Raw genomic sequence first — 26,021 nt, 5'->3', positions numbered from 1 at the left:
ATAGAGTAGATTAGTCAGCAGATTTGTGCACAAAGTGGCTAGCAGGATAATTGCCACTAAGAGTTTAGATGTTCACCTAGTTTTTAGAGACCTCACTGAATACTTTTAAGACAACCGTATTTTAATGAACTTGTTGGTTTCCGTTGTTCTGTGTAAAGTACTGGATGTTTCCAAAACTGTGTTTTAGCAGGAAACTCTCACATTCACGCCTGTTTTTTATATTCCACATCAGCATACTTTTTTAAAACGTCATTGTTTTTGTTGTTTTAAATAAAAGTGTGTCATGGTGTAAAGCATAGATCAAGGTTGTGAACATTTGTGTACTAACATTAGCTGTTATTAGCTAGTGATAATGGTTAATAGCAGATGCACTGAAAGGCTTTGTTCCTAATGTCATTACCTCTCTGACCTGCTCCCGGTCATAGAGGTAATGACACTTCCTCTGCTCTCACTAATGGGATATGCTCTTTTCATGCCTTCAATTAAACACACTCATTTCCTATGTGTCCCTGGGGACCATGTTTCTAGATTATAGATGATGTTCCCCACACCCCTCAGAGGCTGGTGAGTGGCTACGTCATGTGATATTATTAAATGTCTACTGTACTACCTGTCATGGATATGGAGTGGTTAAGTTGAGTGCATGTAAGCCTGTGTAACTGAGTGCTATCACTGTATTTCTCTGCCCTTGGATCAGTGTTGTTGTGTTTTACTGGCTGCCATTTGTCGATATCCCAATATATTTTATATGTACTAATGTATAGTATTTTATCTGTGGTGACACAGTTTGTTTTGGTTCCCAAGATGATGGTTCCTCATTTGTGCCATGATGTTTTTATGCTGTATAGGAAAAATAATGTTTAATAAAAAAATCACTGAAATCTGCCATTTATAAAAAAAGGAACTTGTCTCACTGTGTCTAAAGAGAAGAGATTCAAATCTTGTGATCTCTCCTCTCGATTTACATAGGGAAATCACTAACAGCCATTGGATTTTACTCTGAGCAGGGAAAATGTACAGTAACATCATCTGAAGGAGAAACTCATAATGTGTTTTACACAGACATCAGCAGTTTTCACTTCTTCATCAAGGCAGCTGACTTCCTCAGTGAGAGACAGACTGAAAATTCAAAAGAGGAGGACAGCGGGGGAGAGCATCACACAGCTGGGTTTTATTTCTCTGTAAAGCAGTACCTATCACAGCAGCTGCTTGGGACTGTGTGATGCGTCCTTGTCCAACTCAGAGAGTCTGTCTCCAGACTGAGAGTCGTCTGGTCTGCCCATCTGAGATGACATGGCAAGTAACACTCGCATGACTGTCTTTATTTCCTTCCTTCAATCTGAATCTGTTCACATCAGCATTCTTCAGGCGCACGTCATTGGCATGTTCATGACGGCAGCTATAGTAGTCCCTTCTCTTTGGGTATGTGAATGTCATTTGATTTGTTTCTTAGTGATTACCAATTAAGTAGAGGACTGAGATTTCATTATTGCCATTGTTTAGACATTGAGTGTGGCTGTGTGTGTGTAGAAATGGCCCCAGTGGAGAAGGATACACTGTGCAGACGGGTTCGCTACCATGAAACCATCCAGGACTCCTCTGACCAGTGACAAACCAAAGGAATTGGCAGGTACAGCTCTGTTTCTAGTTTGTTTTGCAACATTGATCATTGTGTCAAGCAAGGTGATGATTTATTTTGTTCCTTATGACCCAACTATCTGAGCTCACATATAAAGTTAAGCTCTAATTTTAAGGTATTTATCTGTGTTTCTCTGCCATTTCTAAATGTATGAGCTCTTCACTGTCTGTCAGGGTATGAACTGTTTTTATGAAAGTATAAGGAATTACATTGGCAAAGTTGTGTTACTAATAATGTACTGCTACTCCTTTCTAAAGCCTTCATTAAGGCAGCGTATAGTGTTAAGCATTTGTCATTGACTGAGTAGGTTGTTTTTTCTTATGAGAAAAGCTCAGTCAGCAGTGCCTCTGCACTGCATTTTTGTCTTCTCCAGCCTCTTGAACTGCAGCATTTATCTGCTTTATCACATCCACTACAACCCTAACAGGCAGAATAGGAACAAGAACATCACACCCTTGAGTGCTGTGGCTTTCTCCAAACAGATTGCTGAGTGACTGAGTAGTGTGGCATTTCCCCTCAGACTATAAATCACAGCCTGAGTGAGTCTGGATACTAAATATGAGTGCCGGGCAGTGGAGTTTTGTCAGTTTTAAACACAAGTTCCAACCCACCTTTATCATCCGTCTGCAATGGACAATACAATGACTTGGCCACTTGCTCTGCATCAAACATTTGATGGTGAGGATGGTGTCAGTTAAATCAAATTTATTGATCTGAGGTTGTACTTCAGGTACAGACGAGCCCATAATCAAATCTCCTTGAGCAAAGAGCTGGAGGGATTGTGAAGACTGTGCAGCGATGGGGGAGCTGATGTAAAGAAATGGGAGACAAGACAGAGGACACACGGCCAGACATATTTATAGACGGTGAGAAATTGATACTGAGAGTGTGCAGCAGAAGGCAGAGAGACAGAGAGCAAAGGGAGAGAGAGAGAGAGAGAGAGTGGGCAGGGCTCGAGGTATGTGAGAACAACAGCACGCCGGGCCAGTGGGACAGAGAGGGGGAGTGAGACCAAAGGAAAGGAGGGGAGGACGAGGAGAGTGTGTGGTTAAGTGCTTGAAAGTGTGTGTATGTGTTAAATCAGACGGAGACAGTGTCCAAGTGCAAGACAGTGAGCCGGGAAGAGAGATGCTCGGAGAGGATGAGGAGTAACAGGGCGAGGCAGCAGCGAGAGGCGCTGAGTGTGTGTGTGTATGTGTGTGTGTGAGGAATAGTGTGTGAACAGAGGGATGCAGTCATGTCTCTGTGAGAGGGAGCAGCACAGCAACGGTAACCATGCTGAGCCCCAAGATAAAACAGGCACGCCGGGGTAAGCACAGTCCCTCCTCCCCTTTCCCCTCCATCCATCCTCTGCTCCATCTCTTTTCTCTCTTTCTCTGCTTTCTGTCTGTCCTCTCTGCAGTCCATCTCTTTCTTTCCCTCTCTCTCTGCTGCCTCTGCAGAGCTCCATCTGTTCTGCTGTCTTTGTAATAATGTAACATCAATATTGTTGTCAGTGCTTTCATTTATAATGACATCAGAAAGGTGTAACAGCGCCATGTTCGTACCGAATCTGCCCACCAGTGACCATCAGCAATGACCTGAGTTTTCTTGCATGATCTGAAGTGTTAAGGCTTTATCTTCTGTGTCCAATGCTCCTTGGGAGTTAACAGGCTCTACTACAGGGTGATGTCATCCCTCAGGTCTCTTGATTATACCGTCTTTATTCCTAGAAGATTTGATCCTGATGGAGATACTGTGGGTTGTAGTAAACATGGCTGCTGGAAGGATAATCCTCCTTCCAACAATGGTGTGCATCCGGACATGTTCACACCTAACACACATGACTACATCTCTATTTGCTCCGGGTTTATTGGGTTAGATTTTGGATTGGCATGGTTCTGAGCAGGTGACAGATAGATCAGAGGTGAAAGGGACGCAGGGCTCTCTACTCCTGTAAATCTCAACAGCTGACTGTCAAACATAGTTCCTCTAGCATGGGGTAAAATCCACTTGTGACCGCTGAAGTCGGGGACACCGCACATACATGCCTCTCACATGACTGCGTGAAGATGAATAAGGAAGCTGTAAATCGCAGGAACGACTCCTGGCACTGAGATTATCATGATGCAGAATATACATACTTGCTCTTCATAGCAGGTGGTTGCTATAGACAACCGAGACATGCTGTTTCAGGTGGCTTGGGGAGTTGTGACAGTTGCCAACTTATCTCAAGGAAATGGACTAGCATTGATTTTTTTTAGAGAAGAGTATCCACCAAAAGTCTCCTCGAATTCTCCTTGAATTCATTTCACATTTTTGTAGCAGAGTGATATATTGGCGAGCAGCAGCTTCAAAAACCTGTACTTTTGTGTGTGTGTTTAGGCAGGGTGGTTGCTTCATTTCTCCCCTGGCAGTCATTGTCTTATTCTAGAACAGCCGTAAAAAGTAAGAGCATAAAAGATGATGGGAAGGAGAATGGCCTCCTCTTTCTCCTTCACGAACACAGTTGGAGAGTGCAGCCACTATTTCAGTTTGCTTGCCACGTTTTGTGCGCTTGCCATCTCTCATTTGCTGTAATGGTATTCTCCTTTGATTAGATTCCCAGCTCTGCTCTCCACTGACCCTTTTATGCAGCATCATCCAGGGCAAAGCATCACAGAGCTGGATCTGCACTCAGAAGCTTAGATATAAGGCCAGAATCCTAAAGCAATTAAGTAGTGTAGAGTATGGGAAGATGTTATTGGTGTTTGAGGTTTCTCTCCATTATCTGTGTGGAAATATGAGGACATTTGCATGAATATTGAAGGGTTTCAGTCAACAAGATATGATCCTTTTGACACTTTATGCCATTTTATAATTTCCTCAAGATTCCATTAATGAGACCATATCCAGACTGAAGACGTTTTGACACTGCACCAAGTTAATTATAATCATTATAATCAATCAAATTGCAGGACTGAATATCCAAAGGTTATTACTGGTGGTGGTGGAGTGTACCTTTGTATATTTACAGTACTGTACATACAATTTTGAGTTATTTGTACTGTAGTTGAGTATTTCCATTTTATGCTGCTTGATACATTCTATGTCACTATATTTTAGGGAGGGGAAAACTGTTAAGTTACTTAAAAGATTAAGACTGAATCTACAAAACTTATAATGACCCTAAATGTGATGCATTCTAATAGATTAAATTACCCAACAGTAAATAAAGTAGTAAATTTGCTCCTCTGTGATCAAACATAACGGCAAAATGTATGCAAAAGTATGATATAATGTAACAGTACATTTACACAGGTACTTTACTTAAGTACAAATCTGTGGTACTGTACTTTCTTTAATTTTTTTTTATGCTTTTTTTAATTTTATGCTTTACTTTACACTTCTACTCCACTACTATTCAAAGAGAAATATTCTACTTTTTACTCCACTACATTTATTTAACAGCTAGTTTGTTTATCCACTGTTATAGATTAAACTACCCAAAAGTATATAAGATAGTTAGAATTAGTCTCACCTCAACCAACTTCAACAGTAATATACTGCTTAAACATGAATCAGTAAAGATAACTCAATAATACAATATATAATAGTTTAACACTCACAGGGGCCATTTTTCTGCATGATTTTACTTTTGATGCTTTAAGTACATTTGTTAAAAACATTTAGGTACTTTTACTTATCTAAAAATTTGAATGTAGAACTTTTATTTGTAATTGAGTATTTTTACATCATGGTACTACTTCTTCCACCACTGATTATCACTCATGATAAAAAAGAGTACTTCAGTGGATATGTATATTATTTTATTAAATATGAGGGAATGCACTTTGTGTGACATTATATCCTGAAAAGATAACCATTTGGTCCTTGCACACTAATAGTTCTTTGCTTTCAGTAGTTCTTCTCTGAGGTTTCCTGCCTCTTTTTTAAAGTACAAGACCCGACCATGTCTGCTGTATACATAGATCCTGCTCTGCCTGCTTCTGCTATCAGCATACAGTTTTCTTAATGACTGCTTCACATCGTGTCGTCTCTAGTCTTCCCAGCAATCATGACTCTGCAAATGAAGGACATCCAGAAAGGGGATAAATGAAATGACGAGTCCAGACAGAGAGCTGATAAGCGAGAGAGCGAGAGAGAGAGAGAGAGAGAGAGAGAGAGAGAGAGAGGAAACAGGAGAGAGATTTCAGTCCAGGCCCTTGCAGATACCTCCCCTGCTGTTCTCAGCAGAAAGCAAGATGCAATTAACAGGAAAAAAGAAGGCATTGATTTCTCTCTCCTCTCTCCATTCCCTCTGCTTTCTGCTCTCTTTCCCTCTTTCTCTCTCCCCCTGACTCCCCAGGGATCGCTCTACTGTCGCTGTTTCTGCTCTATACCTTTGGCATACCTATGCTAATATATAATCCATGCTTGTAATCAATCCATAGAAGTTAAAGCGCAACCTGATCCAAAGCAGAACTCTCTACATCATGAAATTGGAAATAATATTTGCCCTCTAAAACACATAATAAAATGTAACAGAATAGACAGATGGATTTCATCTTAAAGCAGGATGTCTTTGCTGCAAAATGGAGGCCATGCCTTGCTAGATTGATTTAAGAGGAAATCTGGATGCATGGTCAAGCCTGTGGGCTTAGCTGTACCCAAGGGAGACTTCTGTGAATAATGATTCAGGATCGTCTCTCTGGTGAATTTTTAGAATAATAGCAAAACAACAAAGAAAATCCCAAAATAACATGTATCCTCTGTCTTTATGTAACTCTGTATTTCTTTATGTCTCTCTGTCTCACTCTTATTCTGATGCTTTTAATTCCCTCACTTTATCTCTATGTGTGTGTCCACGCAGCACGGTCCAAGAGCATGGTGCTTGGAGAGCTGTCCCGGGTCTCCAGGCCCTGCTCTCCTCTGGATCAGGAGAAAGCACTGAAGGCAGGCTGGCTGAAGAGACAGCGGAGTATCATGAAAAACTGGCAGCTGCGTTGGTTTGTCCTGAGGACTGAAGCTCTGTATTTCTACAAGGACCAGGACGAAACCAAGGCACAGGTGACGCTCACAGCACACACATATATACACAAGACGTAATAAATAAGTTGAATCAGCCGACAAAATACATTTTGTAGCTCTCAAGTAAAATTAAGCACTTTTTTGCATCATGTGACCATGACTTTTAAAGCTACATTATCTCGCTCTTATCTTTATATTCCTGGTGTCAAACTATAGCTGGATAAATATCCATTCATCTTTGACCCAAAAATGATCCTCCATCAAGACATCTCTGCACTCCCCATTTATGTCGTAGTATGTTGTTATTGCCCTGACACACACGCACACACACTGATAATGCGGTAAGTAGCTGCCCTGTGGTTCTACTGGAAGCACTTACCAGTTGACCTTTGACCTTCTCTATGCTGGAAGGATCAGAGATGCAAGTACATCAGGAAGTGCCAGAGGGATAAATACATGAAGAGATGTTTCCCTGAGTCATCCCTCCCTCCATCATCATTACCTCCCTCTGTTGGACGGCTGCCCAGAGCTCAGTGTACTCAGAACTCTAATGTTTAACACGCACTACACGTCCAAGTCCAGAACCACTAATTGATTTCTTGTTTGGCCCTTGAACACCGTTGATACGAGTGTTTTCCTCATGTCTGCCTGTCTGTCAGTCTGTCTTTCAGTCTATCTCACGCCTTCCTCTCCTTTCTCCTTCAGGGTTGTATTCCTCTTCAGGGCAGTCAGGTCAATGAGCTGCCTGCCAATCAGGACGAGCCTGGTCGCCACCCTTTTGAGATTGTTCCAGGTGAGTTGGCATGGTGACAACTCTGTTGTATAAGGAAGTGACTAAGTAAGTACATCTTGTTCAAGTGATGCTGAACCATCTGTTTAGTACTAAGCCACAAAAAAACACTGGGCTCACTTAATCCTGAGCACATCTAATATAATTTCCCACCACTACCAAAAAGACACCAAGATCAAAGCTAAACTCAAGAGTTCCACACTTAGTTTTACCTGCCACACATGAGTTTTTGGTGTTCAGAAGGTGATGAAACCCCAAATCGTGCAACATCACTGTATATATCACAACCACTAGAACATTAACCCGATGCCAGGTTTGCTGTAAATTACAGAGAGTATACTTCTGTATACTATACATACTGTACATGCAGCAGGTCATTTCCTCTATGTAAACCTTATTGACCCATAATCAAAGTGATGAATGGAAGAAAACAAGGGAATCAAGAGCTGCATACAGTATGAGCCACAGTATGAATATGCAGAACAACAGAAGGGATGTGATGTGTCTGAGGGTTAAACAAGGACTTCATTCATTTCTGCTCTTGACAGCGTGGGGTTGGCATGATTGCTGTCAGAGCAGTGGACAGTATGTACAGCACACTGATCAGAGGGCATGTTTGGTAGAAAAGAAGGAAAGAAGTTGTACTTGGATAGACATGAAGTTAAGAGTTGACAGATATGAGACAGTTTGTATAGTTACTGGCTGTGATCGTAGTGCCTCGGTTTGGCTCTCATGGAATGACACCTTGGGTCAAATCAGCATAGATTCACTTGCAGGCATTTGTTTTTCTTAAGGACTGGCACTGCTCAGTTGTAGCCCCTATTTTCCACTGGTGGTGCAGGTTCAACATGGGCCATTACTGCAGCAAGTTGACTAACACTCTGACAGTTTATCCCAAGGATGAGGTTTCCATTAATGATGGTAGTAAGTACATTTTTCTCAGCTTTGATTATCAAAGAGGAGGATGTATTATAGAAATACTGTAACACTCCTGTGTTGAAGTACATTTCAAAGCAGATTGAACTGTTGAAAGGTATTGTATATATATATATCCCTCTCTGGGTTTCCGTGTTGCCAGACTCGAGAAGGTCTTGGTGTATAATTAGATATAAAATATTACTTTTGCAGGAGTGAGTCATTTCAGACCCCTAGATAAACATGCAGTATTGCATCAGACGCCCTGCAGAAAAAAATCCTCTATTTCATGGAAACACAACTGTGATATATTCACTTTGCATGTCTGGCATCTCATTTGTATCTGTTCTGCTGCACCATCTCAGCTTTTGGTGATTTGCTAGATGTGCTTACGATGTGAACACTGAAACATATACATATGTTTGATACACATACATACACACATATACACACACACATTACCTGTGTCGAGAATTAATTCATTAGAAATTTAACAGCAACTGCAGGGCTGCATGGTGCTCAATGGAGCACATTGCATCATTAGCAGACGTGGTCACATCTACTGCATACTGTTGGTGCAATAAGATCAGACTGTTTTAATCATGTATGTGCCCTTTCTCTGTTTGTGCACTTCACAGAAAGGACCATTCCAGTCTTAACATATATTTTAACTCATTTACTATGGAAGGACATTGACAGGGGGCTTTAAATGTATTGCAATATGTATTGCAATTTGGTATTGATCTATGGTTACAACTAAACAACTAATTTGTTCAATTCCCACCTCACAGGCAGCCACTGGTTTCCATTCATTTCACAGTAGCATGATAGTCATGAAAAAAGATAAGATGCTTATTCTGATAAATGACCTATAGGTTTTAGTTTAGTGCAAGCCAATTTCTATACAAATAAAAAAAGCTGCCTGTAAGTTAAGAAAAACACACTCAGAAATCTAAAACACAATCATGTGTTTTGGAGAAAGGTTGGCAGTCATGCAAACTATATGCAGCTTGTAGTAAATAGGGTAAAACATGCAAGTACAGCGGTGCACATGTGAGATGGTGTCTAGTGTGACTTTGTAGAGAAAGTTTGCTGGTGAAAAGACGCAGAGGAAAAGGTCCTGGACAGAAAGAGACTGAGTGAGAGGCATGGTGCAGTTGCTGCTGTCCACAGGGAACACTTCTGTTTCTGGGTCACTTCTCTCACACACAACACACTATGCACCACAGTGCAGGACTTAGTAATGAATGCAGGTACTGATATATAGCCTACACAGCAAGGCATATGCAATTCCTACCAAATCCACTTTGAAAATCTCTGTCTTTTGGATTGGGTTTATAAGAAGCTTTTTATCAGTATGACATGTAAGAACATTTTATGAATAGCAGCTTTGATGCTTTTATCTCCATCTGTAATTGAGTAGTGTTTCCACCTCTTCAAAAGCAAGTGATTACAAAGTCACATAAAGGGAGAGAATTTCACATAGAGTAATCAAAGCTAAACTGAAATAAACTAAAATGTCAAACTGAAATGTCAATCCTGGTGGTATCAAGCTGCGTGCAGCCAGAGGAAGGAGAGGCAGAGCTGCTGGGTAAGTCTTTGTACTTTACAGGGGGGCTGGAGCCAATAAGGTTACTTATATTTCAGATGATGATACAGTTTATGTGATTAGAAAGGACATTTGCAAAAGTGGTATCTGCTCTGTGCATGATTCCACATGTGTTATGAAATATAGTTGTGTTTTCAGGGGGGACTGGAGAAAAGGATCGAACAGGTATAAGCCATGAATCCTTCCAGCTGATGGCCAACTCTCAGAGTGACATGGAGGAATGGGTCAGGGCCATACGTAGAGTCATATGGGCACCACTCGGAGGAGGTTTGATTCTTAAACATATCCATTCACACAAAAGTCTACATACAGCATTGTTTACTGTAATTAAGCATGCTTTAAAGAGGGGATTTAAACCTCTTGGGTGCACATAAGGAAATATTCTGAGCTATTAATGACCTGATTGGTGTTTCTGTGTTGTGTGGCTGCAGGTGTCTTTGGGCAGCACCTAGAGGAGACAATGTTGTATGAGGCCCAGTGTGGCCCTCAGCGACTGGTCCCTGTTCTGGTCGAACAGTGTGTGTGTTTCATACGTGAACATGGGCTCGAGGAAGAGGGCCTTTTCAGGGCCCCCGGACAGACCAATCATGTTCGAGAGCTGCAGGATGCCTTTGACCGTGGCGAGAAGCCAGTGTTTGACAGGTGACGCAGTGGGAGGGGGCATTTTATCTATAGCAGCATGCCAAGCTATAATCTATGCAGGATGGCATGTTTATGTCCACTCTCTGTCTCTTACAGTACCACAGATGTCCACACAGTGGCATCCCTGCTAAAGCTGTACATACGGGAGCTGCCGGAGCCCATAATCCCATTCTCCAAATACACACAGTTTCTCTCTTGTGCTCAGCTTCTTACCAAGGATAAAGCAATGGTAATTACATGTCAGTTTAACACTGTATTAGTATATTTCCAAACTCTTATCTTGGCATTAAACATGTCTTTTATTTGTTCAAGGGTATCATAGAGCTAGGCAAACAGGTGAAATCCCTTCCTCAGGTCAACCACAACCTCCTTAAATACATCTGCAAGTGAGTAGACCCTTTCCTATTGTCTGCTGTTTATATCAGCAGTTGTTAAGCTCACTGATGTGACTGTGATGGGTTTTATTGTTGCTGCCAGTTTCCCGTTCCCTGTTTGGTTATTGAGGATTTGTCACCATGTCATACAAGAGAAGTAACACTCATTACGCCCACATCCTCATCATCAGGGGAAGTGACATCACATTGATTGACTCTTGAGTGTGTATAATTGCATGTCTTGTCTGCCTTCTGTGTCTATATAAAGATCATCAGCTGAGCCCACACACCAGCCAAAATCATGACTCAGTGCTCCTTTTCATTAGTTTGAATTTTACTGAATAAAAAAGAACAAGGCGTTCTTCTTCTTCTTCTTCTTCTTCTTCTTCTTCTTCTAAGCACAGCAGTCAACGCTGATTATTTTACATATGTGGAAATAAGTTCTGCTTTTGGTTCTGCCCACTCAGGTTTCTGGATGAGGTTCAGTCTCACTCCAATGAGAATAAGATGAGTGTCCAGAATCTGGCCACTGTGTTTGGACCCAATATCCTTCGGCCCAGAGTGGAAGATCCAGTCACCATGATGGAGGGTTGGTGATAATGTCAACATACGTTAATCTGCAGCAAAATGTGTGACATAAACTTGCTTTCCAATCAATATGTGCAATGTCACAAAACATTTCAAGCAGCTGTGTACCTATGTGTATGTGTGTTTGTCATTATAAACAGGAAGTTCACAGGTGCAGTACTTGATGACTGTGCTGATCAGTGAACACGCCAGACTTTACCAACGGGAGGAGCCAGAAACTGTGACAGAGATTCTCCCACAGCAACAGCTGAGTCCTATCCAACGGTGCAAAGTGGAATGGCTCTCACAAGAAGACAATGACCCCCCACCCTCCTCAGGCACAGGCTCCAAAACCCCTCAAGAGAAACCCCAATCGTCCACCCCTTCTACAGAGAGTAAACCGACTGCACCAAGCCCTATTACAACATCGGAGAAGGGTGAGGATGGTCAGATTGAAGGGAAGGGCAAAAGTAAGACAGAAGAGAAAGTGGACGCAAAAGCAGATAACAAAAGTGAAGGGAAAGGTGGAAGTGAAGTAGCTGTTAGCCCCAGTAAACAATCTAAAGCCTTGCCGTCCTGGAGGTGCTCCTTCAAAGGCAGTGCAGCATCTGGGGGGCCAAGAGGGAAAATAGGGGGGTCGGCAGGGGATGTGTCAGCAGCTGGTGGGAGCAACTGGCTGATGAATGGCCTGTCATCCCTCCGAGCTCACAGGCGCACCACCTCATCAGGTGAAAGATTTAAAGACTCTGCTCTGTCTCTGAAGGATTCTACCCTTTCCCTTAAAGAGACCACTCTTTCACTTAAGGACTCACAGAGAGACTCTGATGAAGACTCCCCTCAAACATCCCTCTCTCACAGAGCCCTCCACCAATCCCACAGACTGTCTGCCTACGACAATGTTGCCCCCTCCAGTCTGAGCCTGCCTGCTGACACCTCCTCCATCTGGACGTCTTTCGAGATCTCATTGGCCGAGCCAGAGGGAAGCGATAAGGCAGTAAAATTAGGGCAGAGTCAAGAGAGACCCACAGAGGTGAGGGACAGTACAAATACTCTGGATCACAGTGCAAGTGGCACTGAGGATGATCTCCCAGGGACAAGTGAAGGTCTCACCAACATGCTGACCCAGCTCAAGCAGGAGCTGAAGAAACAGAGGACGAGCTATGAAACCTGCATTCGCAAGTAAGAATCACTTGTAATTTCCTATGAAATAACCTATTAAAATCAGCATGAGGTGTTATTTATGACCTCTTTTTCTCTTCTTTGAGGTTGGAGGAGTCCTGTTCCAAGTACCAGTCCCAGGTAAACTGCCTGGAGGAGGAGCTGGACCAGGAGAAGAAGAAATTTCAAATGCTAGAGATCCGACTCAGGAACTCAGAGAGGGCTCATCAAGACGCAGAGAACCGAAACATTCTCCTCCAGCAAGAGATGGAGGAGTTCTTCAAAACACTTGGAGATCTGACCACAGGAGCAACACGGACCAATTAGACCAGACCAGGCCTTCATCTGGTCCATCAGAGGAGGAGGAGCTCGATTACTGGGAAGACCAGCCCCAAAGCTTTGAAGACCAAATACCTCTAGTGCAGTACTACTTGCCATCGTGTCCTCTATAGTACAGCCATCTTGTGCCTACACTGACCAGTGCCGGTGCCAAACAAGAACTCCTCTGGACCAAGCACCTCTAATTTTACCATTCCACAAAATCTATTATACTATTATACACCATAAGTCATGTAGCTGATTATTTATTGACTAAATTCTTCTGTTAGCGAGCAGAAAAGGCCTTATATATGAGGTGCAGTCTTCCCATACATACACTGTTCATTTCCCCTCATGTTCTTGAAATAAAGGTTAACTTCACAGTCAAAGAAATGAAGATATGAGACATTAAAATTCAACTCTTTTATTTGCTGGAGTTGAAGGTAGACAGTTTCCATTTCTGATGTATATAATTAGTCTGTTAGTGAGGCAATTTCAAAGGCTAAAATTCACACAACTGGCCTTACCAAAACACACCATAACAGGTTAACTCTTTGCTGACAGCGTTTGGCCAAACCATCAGAAGACTGCAGCATCATCCCAGTCGTGCTGAATGGCTTTCCTTTCTTTCCTCAAAATGTACCTGCACTAATACCAGATTTGCTCAGAGAAAACTCATGCGTAGTCTATTCTATCTTTTCTATTTTTGAGGAGATGGAGGAGAGGAAAACCACAAAAAGAGGAAGCCAGAACAGTCAGTTGAGATGTGGCCCAGAAAAGGGTCAGGACATGCGTCACAATCCCCAAAGTGCATTCTGGGAGGTGATGCTAGGGGTTACTGCCTGGAGTGCCCAACCATGAAAAGGACGAAGGGACAGGTTGGGAATTTGAGCCATCAAATACATCCAAAGGTTATCATGGTAGGTAGCAAATGCCTGTTTCCTGACTCTGTCAGCAAACATACATACATCTACAGTAAAATGTACAGATCAATCACTGACTATACTAATCTATGAATTATATTGCACAGAAAACAAAAAAAATTAAACAAAATGCATATAAATAGTACTTCTGAGTGAAATGTACATTACATACAATAGATGCCTCCTAGCTTGAAATAAATAAATAAATAAATAAATAATACAGGAAAAAAACTGAATCTTTTTTTCGCATTTCTTTCGAATGATGTTTGCCATGATATACATCTTCAAAAACGTGTGTTTGAGTGTGTGTGCATGTGTGAGGTAGAACTCAGAAAGACGCACCACAGAAGAGAGGGGCATCTGCCACGAAGAGGACTGAAAATCATTGAACTGAGTTAAGGGCACTTAAATTAAATATCTTAAATATCAGACAGCTGTGAATAATGTCTGAAACAACCTGCCAAAAGGGTAAAGTGACTAATTTAGACTGAGTCTCTGGTGACAGTCCCCAAATACAGAACTCATTCTAGCCAGTGGAGTGGCCTACATTAACTTGTTACAGCGCTAACAGTAATTACTGGCTCCTCACTATGCCACATTTCTATTCACTTACATTCACCCTGATCTTCCTCATCCAACGGACCATCACCTACAATTACATCTAAATAAACAAGTTAAAATACAGTCAGTTAACAGTATGCTATAGTAAAAAAAAGAAATTCAGTGTCAGGGTAATAGACCATTTGACTGCTTGTCAAGATGCACACAATCAGAGGTGACGTAATACTAAGAAATAAGTTAACTTGGACACACCAAGGGACGCTTTCTACAAGAAAGATGAGGAACAATATCAAAATAAAATCCATTTGCAATTTGGATCCCAGATGAAATGTGCTATAGTCTACTGTTTAAGATAAATGGTGTAGTTTCATTCAAATGTCCCAAAAACAATACAAAAATGCCAAATGAACAATTCAAAAATATACTCAACATAATATTGCAGTGCTAACAGTGTGGTATTGGACTGTGTAGCAGTAGCTTAGAAAACAGCAATGTGTAAAGTACACTCGAATCCCTCTCTTTCATAACATACATCACAGATTCACATCAAAACATACTCTTGATTCTTTGCAGCAAAAATACAGTAATAATGATACAATTTCAAACCACAATCATTTACAGCAGTATAGGGGGAGGGGAAATAAAAACAAACTGTACATTAAAAGCGCAGCTCTACAAACTAACATGAGAAGTTCCATTGGCCTAAACCCTCTCCCATCACACACACTGATGAGGAAAGGTTTGTTTGTGTGTGTGTGTGTGTAGGTGTGTTATTGTATGTGTACGTTATCTGCAGCAGGCCAGTGCACCCAGAGAGGTGTGGCTGTCCAAGCTGCTGTCTGTTTCGGAGGTCATGGTGGGGTCACTGCTCGGGTCAGTGGGCTCTGTGGACATGGACGAGACATCGTTGGCCGAAGAGGAGGAGGACGTTGGCTGAGGGGGGCTGTCTATCACTGCTGCACCTGTGCTGCGAAAAACACACGTCAACGAATAGGTTTCATTGAAATACACAGGATACTGCCATTATCTGATGAGTCACATGTGAGCAGTGCCTCAAACTTCAAGTTCCCAGTCCGCTCTGATTTGGTCATTTGCAGATCAAAAACACCAGGCTACGTCTTCAAAATGAAAGTTGTCCAGATTTCGTAGTTATTTATTTTGTGTAGTTAGGGGCTGCTTCACTACAATGGAGTAATTTTCTGAGATTTCGAGAATAAAATCAAAACCTTTTGAGAAAAAAAAGTACAAAAAAAGTCATATTATGAGAATAAAGTAATAGAATTATGAGAAAAAGGGTTGTTGTATGTTATGAATGAACTGAGTAGATTGGATTACATGTATATACTGTATAGTTACTATTTTACCTTGCAACCCCTCCTTATTCTTGAAATATTACAACATTATTTATATATTATTATGTCATCTTTATTGCCAAAATCTCTTATACACCGTTGAAATATTGAAATGCTTTGAAACAACGGTTATATGTAACTTAGAAGTATAAAAAAAAAACTTTTCAGCTTTTAAACCCAAATCATCCCAGATGTCTAGGTGAAACCTGCAAATCACCACATTAGTTCTGACTGGGATGTGTGCATATACAAAGTATTCAGTGGCCCTAATATAAAGTATTAGCATTATTTAATCATACAGCCTGAGTGAGTGTCAGAATCCTGTGAAACAAGACCTTGTGAAGTTGTACCAACACTTTTAGGCTTACATCCAGCCTCTTGACAAACACAAATAGTATTGATTCACTGTAATTCATCCATTCCACCTATTTTTGTCTCCCAAAGTTATAATGATTACTCACCTAAAGGAGGTGGCTGGCCTCTTATCACTCCATTTTTTTTCCATTCCTCCCATTCGCTCACTTCCTTATAAATTAGACCTACACATGAAAGAACAGGAGAAGGTTAAAAGGGGGCAGGAAAGACAGAGAGAAATCCTTGATGCATGTATCACAGTATGTGTTTTTGTGTACAGTGTGTATTGCATACTGTACAGTCCAAACAGCATCATGTTTCTAATTTGGACAGGCTGTGCCGCTGTGACCCTTCTAAAAAATGAGTGAGGGGTCATTATCACCTGGCAGGGGTGAGGATGAGCTCATCCTGCTGCGCAACTGAAAGTGATATTTACTCACAATCTTAAGCCCTCCCATGCTCCACAGAATCAGGTTCCCCACAGTGGAAAACACTAACTGAGAGGCTTTAAAAGGGGATTTCAAGTCACGCAACGCACCCTCTGGCAACCATAGTGGAGATACAGAGCTCCTTGGGCAACAATGTCTGTGACCAAATGACTGCATGTCTACACATTCACTCGCTGTCCCGCTGGATTTCTTTAGACATGATTTATTTTTGTGCTTTCCATGAATAGAAAATAATCATCACTGATGAGCTAACCCTAGAATCTGACCAGCTGGCCAAATCTATTTCATTGTAAACACATCTGATTTGCACGAAACTGAATGTATTAACTATAGTGGATAGTTTTAATAGTGACTAGCAGTTGCATATTAATATAATAAATGTTTGGCTAAATTAGCCAGCTGGTTTGGTAGCTAACTTGAAACCAAAATTCAGCTATGTATGTTGATTTCTTCACCTATAACTCGTAGTGTTAAAACAACGTGGACACCCAAATACATTTCTGAATAAATGTATTTTAGACTATCTACTTTTAACATTACTGAATAAAAACTCTTAGGAAATACATCCCAGCACAGTGGTTGATTCCTGTGCTGCAGCAGGAGCCAGAGGGTAAATAATACACTGAAAGTGACAGTGAAAAGTGAAGTGTTGAGTGTAGTGTTAAGAATCTTAATATGCTGTCTAACCTTTCCACTCTTCCACGGTATGTTCCCTCTCATCCAGTTGTTTGTCTAGGACCTTAGGAGGGGGCTGAGAAAGAGAAAATGGCTTAAATGGCACATTGGTGGTGCAAGAGCGAAGCCAACTTTCCACTTCAAGTGATGTAATTAAAATCTCATGTGACCCATTTAAGGATCATGCGGTCCGATCGGCGATCCACTTACCGCTTCCACTTCAGCTGGGTCGTACCAAACATTGATGTAGGGGTGCTGCAGGGCCTCATCTACAGAGATGCGCTTGGACGCATCAATCACTAACATCTTGGATAAAAGATCTCTAGCTTGGCTCGCTGAGGGGAGACACAACAAATAGATAAGATGCTGTGCTATTAATCACAAGTGTGCAGATGCGGTTTGATGAAGGAGCTCTATAACAAAAATTTAAAAAAACACTACCTTTCAGTTTGTTGTGGTCAGAGTCGGCAGGGAAGAGCACGTCTGGGAAGAGTTTCTCAAAGCTGTGTCCAGCATAGCGTGGCCTGTTTTCTACGTACGTTCTGACTGACTGGTTCAGCTTCATTAGAAAATCCTGAGAAGGAGTGCCTAACTGCTCGATTACCTTGTTCCACTGGTCGATGTCTGAAGTGTAAATGTTAAGGAAACAGGCCACACACACACGCTGTAACACACCATTAGGGCAGCTTGACATTTATCTTTCTTTGAGGTGCACACTTACGTAGTCCACACACACATAGCTAGATCACATGATCTATACTGATGCAGCCACTCAATCCTTTCCTATGCAGCTAGTACATAACTATTAGACATAATCTCTCAGCAACTACTGCCATTTATCATCTGATTTCGCTTGAAGTTCTCACAACAGGTGATGGTGCAGCAGAGCAACGATGGAGGTCATGTTTGTCGGGTGGAGAATTTGACAATGGATAGCAAAGTGACAGAGGGAAACTCTCAGGATGGTGTTGGATCTCTTCACACAGAATGAAGTGATGACACAGTGATCAATCAATGCCGGGGAAGGATACGATCAGTGCCAGGGAACAACACACTTCCCCTGATCATCTCGGCCACTATGCAGCCCACTGACCATACATCCACTGGGCGGTGGAAGTTTAGATGACAGGGAGGTGGACATGCAAACAAAATGGTGAGGACAAGAAAAAAGCACAACAAAAAGTGAGGAGAATGCAAACAGAAAGGCAGTGGCGTGATGATGTGTGGAAATGAAAATGGAGACCATGCAGCATCAGCATGAGAGAGGGATAAAAACTAAATGTTGACGCAAATGTAAAGCCCATGACTGCCAGACAGTTTCAAGTAAGGCATGTTACACAGGTCTATATTAACAAATCCCCATAGCCTGGCACAAAATGTTGTATTCAGGCCAAACACATCTGGCACAGCACAAAGCACAAACACAAAGACTGTTAGGATTATCAGTGTGAAGAAGTTTTATAAAAGACCCAAGGATACAGTCCCTTCCTGGGAAGAGGATTTTATGGCGAACCATTTCCGCCAGTATGCAGCCCACAGACCATATGTCCACTAGTGAAGTGGAACACGGTAAACAAAGCCGATAAGAGGTGAGAGGAATGCACAACAACAGGTTAGTTACAGGTAGGAGGCTGGTTAGTGAACATAATTTACACAAGCACCATGCGGCTTACACAGTAACAGCACTATTAATCTTCGGGTCCCTGTATATGGGCTATAATAGATCTCACACAGAGTTTAATACTATGGTGCACTACAGTGAAACTGCAATTAATTTTTACACATTGAAAATCAACAAGGGTTGACACTATAGATTGACTGAGTGACAGATACGGTGTATAGACAATCACTAACCATTGGCTTGGTAGCCCATGCCCAGGATAACCTCTGGTGCTCTGTAGTAGCGTGTAACCACATACGGTGTCATCAGGAGGCCTGTGGCAGCCGTCCGAGCCAAGCCAAAGTCCAAAATCTTCAGTGTACAATCTGACTTGACAACTATGTTACTGGGCTTGAGGTCCTACAGAGGAACACACAGATTTTATCAGTAAGAATCAAAGACAAAATGTGTATTTGGGTGCTAAAAATATAGTGACAGCTAAAGTAGGAAGAGGTAAGAAAGAGTGGCATGAAGGAGGGAAACATCTTCTAAGACCATTTTGAGACAAAATGGACCCCACGTTACAACACCTCGACCAGCTTTTTGTTTATTTTTGTGGTCACAGTATCTGTACGAGTCACATTATCCATCATGACCAAAATCCAGCAGACAGCCTGCAGGTTCCAGCTCCTGCTGCACCTATTTTCTAAAGATCACTTTTGTCCATGTCATGTTTCTCTGCAGTACAAATTGCATATTGAGGTGTTTTGCTTGCTAGTGGCAAATTCATTTCAAGCTTCCAGCTTCCAGATGAATCATGTAGTGGCATTTGACAATACTGATTTGGTTTTAATCGGCGATTGGCTGCTTCTTCATTCTGACTAGGAATAATGTTTTGAAGACGTAACATTTCCTTAAAGGGCATTTTCTAGACACATTTTTTAAGTAACCAGCCATTTTTTGAGCTATTAACAGAGATTTGATTTTTTATTGTCATAATTGAATTTGTCGTGAGATGCACATCTGGCTGCATGTTTCTGATGCTAATGTAGTTTTCACTTGTTGTGAGGCTTTTTCATTTCATTACATTACAAGGTGCAATTGTAAATCACTGTACATACATTTTACACCTGCTTATTATTGATCCATATGAGAAAATTCTACATTCACCGACGTGTGTAACATAAATCCTAAAGTAACACAAAATATTTCCGCTATATTTTCCAGAGGGTTTTGTTGGACTATAAAGGACTATATTTGTCATCTAATAGTGCTCCAGTTCACTGTTTGCCCTTACACTTCAGTGTCAAGTATCACAGAAGGTTTAACAGTTCCTCTTCGGGACACTGGCCTGGCATCAGTCTGTGCAGTCGTGGCCAGCTGATGCTTACCCTGTGAATGATGCCGGCAGCGTGGAGGTGTTTGATACCACACAACATCTGATAGAGCAGATAGGACAGCCTCTCATGGTCCAGCTCCATCTGAATGACCTGGCACAGGTTGGCATCCATCAGCTCCATCACCAAGTATCTGACAAAGCAGGAACAGTTGACACAAGTGGTTGAGAAACATTTAGGCAAACGCACACATAAGAGGGAGCAATTCAATCTTATGAACTGATACATACTGTGTGCTCTCAAACAAAAAACAAACACAAGTATATAGTTACTTACACATCCTGGAATTCCTCTAATGATTTTTGTGGTGTAAATACATTTAATAGGCCAATGATCTGAGGGTATAAAATTACATGAATCAGAATGATGTCTTCATCTAATTTACATTTCACATTAAAGCACAATTTTAGTTACATACACTTTTAAGCACACAGTCTAAAATATCACATCTCCCTTGACTGAATATATGTGCATACTTACATTTTTGTGATTGACACATTTCATTAGGACTAGCTCTCTGAACGCCCTCTTGGCATGGGTTTGATTTTGAAACGGCCGACTCAGCTTCTTGATGGCAACATTTCGTTCAAGGATTTGGTCGTAAGCCGAGCTGAAGAACAAAGTAATTTCATAAATATGGTCACAAATGTAGCATAGTAGGTATTAGACATCACAGGTTATGGAAAGTATAGAGATGTACAGTAAATATGGATTAATTATATATAAACAACATTAAATGAAATGGTTCTCATGAATTTTCTGGTGACGTATTGGAAACAGTGGATAGAACATATGGATGGGTTAGGGTTATTGTTAGTGAAGTTGCAACACCTACCAGACGATACCCTGTGCTCCTGAGCCGATGGGTCTTAGATTCTGGTATCGCTTCAGGACTGTGAACGTCGAATCCCCGACATCTAGGCTGTAGAACTCTCTTTCTCTCTTGTTTTTGTTCATGGCGAAATCTTCAATTACTGTTCTCTGTGCATCCAAAAATGTCCTCTGTGTACACAAAGACGGGCACACGTTTAGATATTTTGTACTGCCAGGACTGTACCACAAATACAATAGCTGCTGAGCAGACTGTCCAAAAATTAGAAAGTCAAATGAAAATCCCTGCTCCCGAGAAAGCAGATTAGGAGTAAAGGAGAAAAGACACTGCTGAATTTCACACTTGAGGCGAGCACTGCGGTTCCTTATCTCAGCAACTCAGCAAAACACACCAGCATGGAAGATTTGATATCATCAGCAGTGGTGGCAGAACAGCAGGCCACGGGGAGGTCTACTCCATCATATGAAACATGACTCTCAGAGTGACTCTGTCACACTGGAAAACCAAGCCCAGTGATAATTCCTGCGAGTTTGGACCCCAGCCCAGGACTCCAGCCCAGTTCTACAAGCAGGTCTTCCACAGGCACATGTTAACTGGGTAAAGTTGCACCATGAGGCTGTGAGCCCAGATAAGACACAACACAGAGACACCAATTTGTGGGCATGATGTTCCCGAAACACGTTTCATTTAATTGAAACGAAACCGCCTAAAATCTAAAAAAGGAGAAAACTCTGACATCGGCTTCCTTTCCTTTTCTTCAGGTCTTATGTAAGCAACGCAATCACCCTCCCCATTCTTCCACTCTCCCGACACACCGTCCATATGAGGGATATAATTGCCAGAATAAAAATGAGTCAGCTCTCCTTCTGTACCGCCGACGTCACAAAGACGTACATAACATCCACCTCCCTCACAACATGAAAATAGACATGCCGCCTCTTTTTATGTTGCAGACAGGAAGACCATTACGCTCGTCTCGTTATGGTGGCTTGAACGACACTGCAGTTAGTGTACTGTTGTGAGGTCGTTTTGTTTTTGTAATAATGGCTATCCATGATGACAATTAAGGTCAGGTCAGTACAGGGAGGTAATCACATAGTTTGAGTCGCTAGATATCTTTTGATCACCTAAATTCCTATTCAGTTACACACAGTGGTAATATTACTGTCCCTGCTGTGAAATAACTAGTATGGATGCTTACAACCACATGCTGCATCAACAAATTCCTCTGAAATCACTTGCACACTATTAGATTGCAGTTACGTGTCAAGCTGCAGTATTTACAAGGAATGCAGCAGCAGCTACAGCAGTAGTCTCATGCAGCACCTAAGAGGTCTGGAGCTCATGGATGGATTTGAGGGCAGGGAGCTGTAATATATCTGGATGCCATGTGTATCCTGCAAAAGCAGAAATACAGCGGGGTCATTCCTGGAGCGCACTGCCTTCTAATGACTCTGTTTCCTCTAAACAAGCTGCTTCAGCCTAATGGTTTAATGCATGGCTTCCAAAGCACATATTTAACAGAGCAATTCCCATCCTGTTAATGGTGGTTAACATTTATTATACTCACAGGAATACACGTTTGGAAAACTGTGTCACTGTTTCACATCATATTACCACAATATAAAATCATGTGGTGCCGCCGTCTTCTTCTATAACATCAGATACCATGAAACAAACCCACATTAAAACCAATAACACACACATACCTAATAGGTGAAATAATGTATCATATTATTCCCACAGGTAGAATATCATCTCATGGTCTCCTAGTTTACATGCATCACTCATCAGCAGGTGAGGAAATACATGACAAATCTCAGCCACACACATATCTATGGATAAGATACCTTCTGTCACACGTTATCCTCATATATGCCGCTGTGAACCCAATCCAAAACTGAGACAGCCCTCCCTCCCCCCCCAGTCCTCACATGCAAAGTGGCAGCAGGGCGGAGAAAGACACAGAGCAGCAGAAGAAGAGCTTGCTTCATCTCCCGGGCGCAGATTAACAGCAGAGACTGAAGCAGAGGTCCACTATCGACCCGTTATTTATTTTCCTTCGATGTCGGCGAGTTAACCTTGGCCACACGACCCCTCGTCTCGTCCGGTCGTTATAGCGGGCAGGTGAACGACTGTACAGGCTGCTGCACCAGAAAAGGGCCGTAAAGACGTACAGCAGCCTGAATAAGCCGGGCACCGCACAAGAAGACATTATCGCAGAGAGAAAGACTCCCGTACCGTGATATGACAGGGCCTGTTGGCGGTGATACGAGCTGCTGCCTCCGTCTACACGCGATCGCTGCGTGCGGACGGATTACATTGTAACCGCATGAGAAGGGGGCATTTTGGTAAGTGAAGCTAATACAACGTTAACACCCTTAAACAACGAGCCCGTCGGTACAGCAGCATGCACACAGCGACATGCGACCCTCCCCCACGGCCAAACAATAAGCACGTCTGAGGAGCAGAGGTGCGAATCCTCATCTTACCTCTGTCGTCAAATCAAACTATCGATCCCCCCCGGAGGTCCGATCAGCGGCGAAATGTTCCGGAGCGGCGGACTATTTGTTTGTGCCGCCGGTGAAGGATGATTTATTCCGTTGTGCGGCTTAAAAATACATGACCTCACCAAATTCACTTGTCTACGTTTCCATCTGGCTGCTACTGACAGGCCAGGACGCGCAGTGCGCACGGGGCATGCGTCCCAGCAGCACGTCACTCTTTCACAAGAGACACACCCACCACCTCCTCCTCCTCCTCCTCCTCCTCCATCCATCCATCCTTCCTTCCTTCCGCCTGCCTGCATATCTATCTATCTATCTATCTATCTATCTATCTATCTATCTATCTATCCAAAAACCAACCAAGCAAACTTGTTTTGGTCCACTTCCGTTTGAAACATGATGAATTAAGCGAATATGTCAATTGATGCTCTTTACGTCTGCAGTAAATATCTTGAAAAGGGCTGACATTGTCCTCACTGAAAATATAGACCCTATACACTGCATGATAATCAGTCAGAGCCCAGATTTAGGCATTGGCCATATTTCTGTCCTACAGATTATGTTAAGTGAAATAAGCATTTACAGTTGTGAAGAGTGAAAGATGAGACTGCATATTTTCCTGCTTTATATTTCATAAAATATATTTTTCTGGTGACAAAGAGACTGGCTGAGAGGGAGAGCCAGTGTATGGGTCGTTGAGCACACAGGTCAAAAAGGCATTCACATTGTTTCTGTTACTAAAACAAAATACATTGGAAACTGATTCCCCCCACAAAGTGTCCTTGCTGCAAAATCCTTCACCGAGGTCAATGGCAGGACATAAAGGGCATATAGTGAAGCTTCAAGCTAAATAGTCTATATGGACAAATTTGACATTCATATGTGTACATTCATCATCATTCATAGTCAGTTTAAATGAGTAGGCAATATGAATGCCCTTTTAGATGTTCCTTCTTTTTTCATGTAAACAAAAGGGCAGTCTTGGAATTTGAACCCTGCCATTATGATATGTCTTTTTATATGCAGACTATCAGACAAGATTATCAATGTTTTCTAAAGGGGTTCTTACATCAGTGATGCTGGTGAACAGAGAGAGAAAACTGGTCTATTTCAATTGGGCTATGATCATTTGGTAAACAAACAACTAGATACCATGTTTCACCTCAGTTAAGCTCTTGAGTTGTGTGTCAGTATAGTAAAAAGAAAAAAAAGAAAATAGAATAATGTGAAAAATAATATGGACTTACATGTTCTTGCAAAGTTAATTACTCAGCTAGTTAGTCATTGGTTAGTAGGGAGGAAGGACGTTTTCAGGCTGGGTCCAATGGGCACATTATAGCCTATATACGGTTTCACGGTATATACAGTGATGCTGCAGTAATCACATACACCTGTAAATGAACTGGGGGATAATATTATTTGCATAATCACTGTCATCAAGGCAATATTTGGCATATTCTGTTGGCCGGTAGATCTCATCTCCTGTCCACATTAAACAGAGGGGTCATTTGTGGACTATGACATGCACAGGCTCTGCAGAAATCTATTGAATAGTAGTCAAGGTGCCATCCAGAGTTCACCCATCGGTTCCTATACACGATACAACAACGGACATATATCCACGCAGCCATGCTCTGCGAAGGCATGTGACTGGATAAGGACATTAGGTAAAATCACGTTAACTTAGCGCTGAGTAGTTTAAATTCTCCCTGCACCCACCTGACAGCCCCGCATGGTTGTTATTTATCCTTGTCCCTGCGCAGATACCCCGCGGCCTGCAGAGACACGCTGCGCGCAATAGACCGGCATGGATAAACGTCCCAGCACCGACTCCCGCAGCAACACAAGACTACTACGGTTTCTTACCCCTTGTTCGAAGAGAGCCCGCAGTGTTATGATCATTGTGGGGGAGCAGCCTTACAGCAGCAGGCTACAGTCCACTCGTTTGGCCGAGGTCGTTCGTCCTTCTCTGGCTTCTCTGTAGCGCACCTACCGCCGGGGATCCACCGCACCTTTGGGCGTCAGACGGATTAGTTAAATCGGTGTAGCTGATCTCACGCCACCCGCTATTGGTGGCTCTGACACGTCGCTGTCAAACCGCGAGGCTAATCCAATTAAGTGTTTAAAGACGAGAAGCTAAGAATAGCACCAATTACAGTAAAAAGTTTCAGATCTTCAGCGAGGCTCTGCTGGTGATAGAGCAAATGAACGTGGCACCATGTATAGTTCATGTCATTGATGAATTACCTGCCAGAGCGGAGCAGCCTTTGCTGAGAGGACGTCAAAGCAGCAATGCGATGATCACAAGGATTATTTTGGATCCGTGGTGGGAGCACTGAAGATAGTACAAAGGATCAGACCGCTGACATA

At 42.2% G+C, this 26,021-nt stretch overlaps 2 protein-coding genes across 6 annotated transcripts; one reads left to right on the top strand and one right to left on the bottom strand.

Moving 5' to 3' along the window:
- The first annotated feature begins 1,389 nt into the window (after positions 1–1,389).
- On the top strand, positions 1,390–13,010 carry arhgap22a (Rho GTPase activating protein 22a). Its single transcript, XM_070915905.1, has 11 exons — positions 1,390–1,422; positions 1,531–1,630; positions 6,471–6,667; positions 7,334–7,421; positions 10,081–10,209; positions 10,374–10,584; positions 10,681–10,813; positions 10,897–10,970; positions 11,426–11,547; positions 11,687–12,704; positions 12,791–13,010. The coding sequence occupies exons 1-11, from the start codon at positions 1,390–1,392 to the stop codon at positions 13,008–13,010; spliced, it is 2,325 nt and encodes a 774-aa protein (XP_070772006.1).
- A 2,261-nt stretch (positions 13,011–15,271) lies between these two features.
- Positions 15,272–25,571, bottom strand: mapk8a (mitogen-activated protein kinase 8a). Of its 5 annotated transcripts, none has more exons than XM_070915910.1 (12): positions 25,518–25,571; positions 21,148–21,314; positions 20,793–20,922; positions 20,589–20,647; positions 20,307–20,445; positions 19,170–19,335; positions 18,795–18,866; positions 17,757–17,939; positions 17,526–17,650; positions 17,328–17,391; positions 16,299–16,376; positions 15,272–15,447 (listed from the first exon to the last, which is right to left on the bottom strand). In XM_070915910.1, the coding sequence occupies exons 1-12, from the start codon at positions 25,551–25,553 to the stop codon at positions 15,272–15,274; spliced, it is 1,395 nt and encodes a 464-aa protein (XP_070772011.1). In that variant the 5' UTR covers positions 25,554–25,571. The 5 variants fall into 5 exon arrangements, with proteins under 5 accessions (XP_070772011.1, XP_070772009.1, XP_070772012.1 ...); XM_070915908.1 differs by lacking the exon at positions 25,518–25,571 and adding an exon at positions 21,930–21,953 and having other exon boundaries at positions 15,272–15,398; positions 16,301–16,376; XM_070915911.1 differs by lacking the exons at positions 18,795–18,866; positions 25,518–25,571 and adding an exon at positions 18,347–18,418 and having other exon boundaries at positions 21,148–21,302.
- Positions 25,572–26,021: the final 450 nt, after the last annotated feature.

The sequence above is a fragment of the Enoplosus armatus genome, chromosome 12 (assembly GCF_043641665.1).
Source record: "Enoplosus armatus isolate fEnoArm2 chromosome 12, fEnoArm2.hap1, whole genome shotgun sequence".
NCBI classification, from domain to species: Eukaryota; Metazoa; Chordata; class Actinopteri; order Centrarchiformes; family Enoplosidae; genus Enoplosus; species Enoplosus armatus.
This window is presented reverse-complemented; position numbering and strand designations above follow the sequence as displayed.

Coding starts and splice junctions, on each gene's coding strand:
- arhgap22a (XM_070915905.1), top strand. CDS start 1,390: ATGACGGCAGCTATAGTAGTCCCTTCTCTTTGG. Junction 1,631..6,470: donor CAAACCAAAGGAATTGGCAG/GTACAGCTCTGT, acceptor GTGTCCACGCAG/CACGGTCCAAGAGCATGGTG. Junction 10,210..10,373: donor ATGGGCACCACTCGGAGGAG/GTTTGATTCTTA, acceptor GTGTGGCTGCAG/GTGTCTTTGGGCAGCACCTA.
- mapk8a (XM_070915910.1), bottom strand. CDS start 25,553: ATGATCATAACACTGCGGGCTCTCTTCGAACAAGGG. Junction 20,923..21,147: donor GGAGCACAGGGTATCGTCTG/GTAGGTGTTGCA, acceptor TTTGTTCTTCAG/CTCGGCTTACGACCAAATCC. Junction 20,648..20,792: donor AATGTGTCAATCACAAAAAT/GTAAGTATGCAC, acceptor TTATACCCTCAG/ATCATTGGCCTATTAAATGT.